Genomic DNA, 5,121 nt, shown 5'->3' with positions numbered 1-5,121 from the left:
CTGCCAAATCTTTATGATAGTAGTACAAAGATTGAAAGCACCATGATGAAACCTATAATAGGGTACGCAACTTTGTAAAGCCTTTCAAATCAAGCTGTAAACACCCTTATCATGAGTCATAAAGGCTACGTATCACGTCGCATGATTGGAGAATACGAAAAACATTGGCCCTAGGGGGCATCATGCGTCCAAAGCGGCTGCAGCGACTCATGCGGCTGGAATGCAGCTGAGGACGCGTCAACAAATGCTGGATGTCGTCAAGACACGGCGTCGCTTCTCCTGAATCTTGGCTAAGGCACTGTCTTTAGTAACTATGCGCTGCGCTGATGAGTAAGATGGAAACACTTGGCTTCGCACCAGTAAAGGATTTTTAGAATTTGATTGAAAACAACATGTTGGGGCGCTTACCGGTTCCACCAAATGTACAGGTCATGCACCTCTTGCGCCTCGCGAGGGTCCTCCAAGAGTTCAAGGATCGAGGAAAAAAATCTTTCTGAATCGGTTATCATGTCTGTTCGAGAGAAAACTGGTGAGGAACACAGTGCGAAGCGAACCTGCCATTGTTAATCCATATCAGTGCCATTGTTGGTTCATCAGGGGCAAATTCGTAATCCGTTTCAATACGTACCTGTGTTGCAATGTATGCAATTGATCCGGCGGTAACACACCTCATACCGTGAATTCGCGCGTTTCCCGATCTTGTCGCTTTGGGTTCTTTATCGACTGAGCTTGGAGATGTAAAGACATGTTTAAAGGCCTGTGGGTCATCAAATTCGATCAAGTCGTATGATGTTCTGACTCACGTAAATTAAGAGCCTGTTGCGGAGCAGACCGTTCCATGGTTCTTCAGGATCGAAGTTGCAACCAGCGTAAAGAAAAATGGGCCACTGATCCCCGGTGACAAGCTGTTCGCCACTTCGCAGTCGCTCCTTGGTCCTAGGACGATGTCATTGTCAAATAGTTGTTGGATACTAACTTACTCACTCTGGATCTGACCAATCGAGATTCGTAGGACACAGAAGAGCTCCAGTACACTCATGGTGGAAACCTCGGTCGAGTTTCATATTTCGAGCCAGGGGCGGATTCAATGATTCACCCTTTGGTGTAATCCATTCGAGTATGGCGCCTTTCAAACTCTTCGTATCATCACCCCGAGCCCCGGAGGCACCTCTGCGAAGCTATGGAATGTTCAGTTTCTGTGATGAATGCCTGGTTCAGAAAAACAGCTGACAAGTTCTGCAATGAAACCAGTTTCTTCCTCGGATCCAGTCAACAGGCGCTCTTCTAGGCCCACAACAGATTGCAAGAGGGCAAGAAATATTTTGTGCTCTCGCCGCTCCCTGAATTGTTGGTATAGGTGAGATCAGAAAACAAATTGCAATGAAGAGACTACTCGGCGCTGAAGGATTCATCTGGCTGATCTGCTAGCTCTCCCAGTCGTAAGATACCATTGTTGATAAGTGTTCGGATGTTGCAGAACGCGTGGACGGTTCGACCGAAGTGACGGCCATGGTGTACAAGAGGATCTGTGACACCTCTGCGAATAGATCATTGTTAGCAAAACTTCACGCAGATGTAGAGGAACAGTGTACGGTTTCTTTCGGGGCCCTAGTTCAAGCGCACTGCAAGTGGTCCGAATTGCAGAGTTGCCAGGAAGAAGTTGCTGAGACGGGTCTTGATCTGCCGCTGGTGGCATGTAGTAGATATCAGAAAACTTACAGAAGAGCGGATCTATGCATACCAGGTTAAATATGCTGGATGCTTCGAGTCAGTGCGAGTCGTAATCATCTAATGACAAATGATATGTCGTAAAGCATCACCGTCGGGTCCCGGACAATTCAGAGAGTTAAGTACCTTCACAAAGATAATGTGCCAGAGACTATGATGATCAATCGACAGACGATTCCAATTGGTATTGAATTACTAATGGTTGAGTGGCGCCGCGAGTCAGGGTTCGCCCCTAAGACTCAGAACGACAAGCGGATCCGCTCAGCGTTAATTGTTGGAGATTGTTGGGTTGACCCTGACTGAGTGGTGTCCTGTCACCTCAAGATCACATCAAGATATCCGAATTCTAGATCCAAGCCGACTCTGTTTGACTCGGAGGTAGTAACAGCCTGAGTTATGCTAGTAGTTTATACAGCCCTCTATTGATTGCCTGCTCATCGCGATCGCCGATCCGCTTCGCTCCTTGCAGGCCACAAAGTTCTACTAGGGGCCAGTGAGGCATACTTTCAGGGGAATGCTTCTGCCAAACCATGTCACTAAGTTCCGGCTGAGAATTCGTCAGGGTTCAAGAGTCAGGGATCTGCGAGTGGTGACCTTCCGAATCAGTATAAACCTGACTGACGACCTAAGAGGCGGCCCAGTGCCGACCTGATGGCAGGATCTAAAAGATGGCTGATTCAACGTCACGTTGAACACTACAGTGGTGGCACAAGTGCAGAAGCCCCAGACCGCTGTCATGACGACGCAAGCTCAACCACAAATTCCACACCAACATGTTTGTGAAGGAAGATAGTGGAGATCCCAGCCATCACACGACTTCTAAAATTCTTGGACTTATACCCCCAGTCCTGAATCAACACCAACTGCAAAAAACCTTCAGCGACTTGTGTTTAAAGAGGTGATTACAATTTACGACTCCATGTTCTCGACCGCCACATTGTTGATTGCTGAGGGGATTGCATTAGCATTGGCCAAGCTCAAGACAACCCAGAGCAGAAATCTCCATCACTCGGGGAATGTGTCGAACTCGTCCTCTTTCAGACATTTCCATGCGATGTTCCAGAGAAACCAAGAGTTGGTGGAACGCTTCGAGATAACGTGGGAAGAAGGCAGAGAAGAAGAAGGATACCTCAAGTACTGGAGGAGAAATTCCTTCTCGGATACGTTCCACCAGTCTCCCAGCCTGGTGGAGGTAGTGGCGAGTCGATAGAGATGATTGAGTCTATTATTTCAGAGTCACAAACCTGACACCGTCCGTGCTCACCGCCATAATATGGTATCGGAGGTAGTGGCGAGTCAACGATAGAGATGATCTCAATTTCCAAAACAGTCAACACCATCTCGTATAGAATACACTGGTTGCCAACGTTCTTTGACGAATCTGTGTTTGCTGCCACCTATGTCTTGGTAAGATGCCATATTATTCAATTCAACAGAAAAAAAAGTCGCATACCTGTGCCAAGATGTCGTCCATCGCCTCACTGGCTTGCTCATCACACTTCCCAAGCAGCTGAGCAGCCGCACCGTAATTCCTGAGACATCATGTTCAGGGTTGTATGCTGTGGTGACGAGCGAATTTAGATTCCGAACTAGAAGCGGAACAGCCCAGGGCAAAAGATAGGATTGAATCGTCACATGGTATACCACAGGTAGCACAAATTGCTGAATTCTCCAAATGGTGCACATTTCAGCTGAGAGCAGGACACCATGAATGCAATCAGTGAAGAGCTTCTTGGCTTTGCTTGTGATGGTCTGCGATAACGGGTACCTTCTTGATGACCCGCAGAGCACGAAGAGCAGCCTGGATGTGTTATTATATAAGATCGCAATAGAGGTATGACGACCATACCTTTTTACGTATGTACATATTACTAGGTCCCAGAAGCTTCTCAGTTTCGCTAGCAAGATCAGGTAACATCGAGTCTTCAAACAAATGTGCACAGCACTCCTGCCAACAGCGTACATGATCAAGTGGTCCATACCCCTGAGGCGCATCAGGGATTGAGAGGCGCCAAGAGGACAACCAAACTCACCCTCCAAGGCGTTCGTGACCAATGTCAACACTTCCGGGTTCTGATCTAAGAATATCATGATATCAGGATACACAAGAGGCTTATCCAAAAAGCGCGGAGTCGCGACCAGTTTCAACCATTCTATTTGACCCAAGTGGGCAGGAGTGCCCAATGCATGGATGTAAAGCAGCTTCGCGATATTATTATGCCGTTGAAATAGATCATCTTCGCGAAAAAAGCGCAGATAGCGCCCGACTCTTGCTGGATAGCAAGTGCATGCTCACCGGCAACGGTCTACGGTTGTGTGTGATGACAACCTTGAAGTGTGATGGGTGTAGAGAGAGATTGCGCGAACTGATTGATGCCCTTGATCACTATGAATGAGGATTCCTTGTAATAATGGTCAAGTTCGAGTCGAAGCAGCCTTGAACAAAAACTATCGGCCTTGAACAAAAACTATCAACAGACTACGCTGACCTGTAAGAGCTGAAATAAGAACGAGGAGCTTGATGGCTGTGGGACAGCGGCGCTACCTTTTATCTGCATTGCGAGCGTTTCCACGTGGTCCTTGCAAGACGAAGTCACGGAAAATACCTCTTAAAGTGGATAATTCAGACCTCATTTGAACCCTCAACCAGAGCAGTATGGCCGCAGGGAAGGAGACAGCGTGTCACTTGTAGTGTCTTCTAGGACTGGTGGCTACCACTTTTATCATATAAAACAGGTAACTGCCTATAGGTCCCTGTGTATCCATCCACACTCTTTATGATAGGGAATCATTACTGTTACCATGTTTTTTCATTATCATAAAGGCTGCGCTTTTTCATTAAGTGTAGGCAAGGTTTTGGGCCTCCCTCATAAGGTAGCCTGTGGTTATCATTACCAATTTCATATCTTTTCAAAGCCATATCATTGCGATTTTCATTAGTTGTCTGGCGAGTATCATTGGATATTTCATTAGCTACATGGGTGATATCATTTTGCGATTTTCAATGGTTACTTTGGCAATATCATTGGAAATTTCATATGCTACTTGGGCAATATCATTGTGATTTTCATAAATTATGTGGCCAGTATCATTGGAAATTTCATTAGCTGGTTGTGCAATATCATTGGCAATTTCATTAGCTACTTGGGCGACATCATTGTGATTTTCATTAGCTACTTGGGCAATATCATTGCGATTTTCATAAATTATGTGGCCAGTATCATTGGAAATTTCATTAGCTGGTTGTGCAATATCATTGGCAATTTCATTAGCTACTTGGGCGACATCATTGCGATTTTCATTAGCTACTTGGGCAATATCATTGCGATTTTCATTGGCTCCTTTGGCAATATCATGGGAAATTTCATTGGCTACTTGGGCAACATCATGCGT

At 46.1% G+C, this 5,121-nt stretch overlaps 2 protein-coding genes across 2 annotated transcripts; both read right to left on the bottom strand.

The window, feature by feature from the left end:
- Positions 1 to 237: 237 nt before the first annotated feature.
- On the bottom strand, positions 238 to 1,696 carry LACBIDRAFT_312466 (uncharacterized protein; the record flags this gene model as incomplete). Its single annotated transcript, XM_001888151.1, has 8 exons — positions 238 to 349; positions 409 to 554; positions 629 to 757; positions 804 to 936; positions 985 to 1,178; positions 1,232 to 1,340; positions 1,394 to 1,537; positions 1,593 to 1,696. 8 exons carry the CDS (start codon positions 1,694 to 1,696, stop codon positions 238 to 240), a joined length of 1,071 nt encoding a protein of 356 aa, XP_001888186.1.
- Positions 1,697 to 3,445: 1,749 nt separating this feature from the next.
- On the bottom strand, positions 3,446 to 3,975 carry LACBIDRAFT_254927 (uncharacterized protein; the record flags this gene model as incomplete). The annotated part of the gene is made up of 3 exons (XM_001888150.1): positions 3,446 to 3,529; positions 3,578 to 3,651; positions 3,675 to 3,975. Coding segments are annotated over 3 exons (459 nt in total), but the record flags the coding sequence as incomplete, so codon positions are not given.
- Positions 3,976 to 5,121: the final 1,146 nt, after the last annotated feature.

Source organism: Laccaria bicolor, genomic scaffold, assembly GCF_000143565.1.
Source record: "Laccaria bicolor S238N-H82 LACBIscaffold_52 genomic scaffold, whole genome shotgun sequence".
In the NCBI taxonomy this organism is placed as follows: Eukaryota; Fungi; Basidiomycota; class Agaricomycetes; order Agaricales; family Hydnangiaceae; genus Laccaria; species Laccaria bicolor.
The sequence above is the reverse complement of the archived record's forward strand: the minus strand, read 5'-3'. Positions and strand labels throughout refer to the sequence as shown.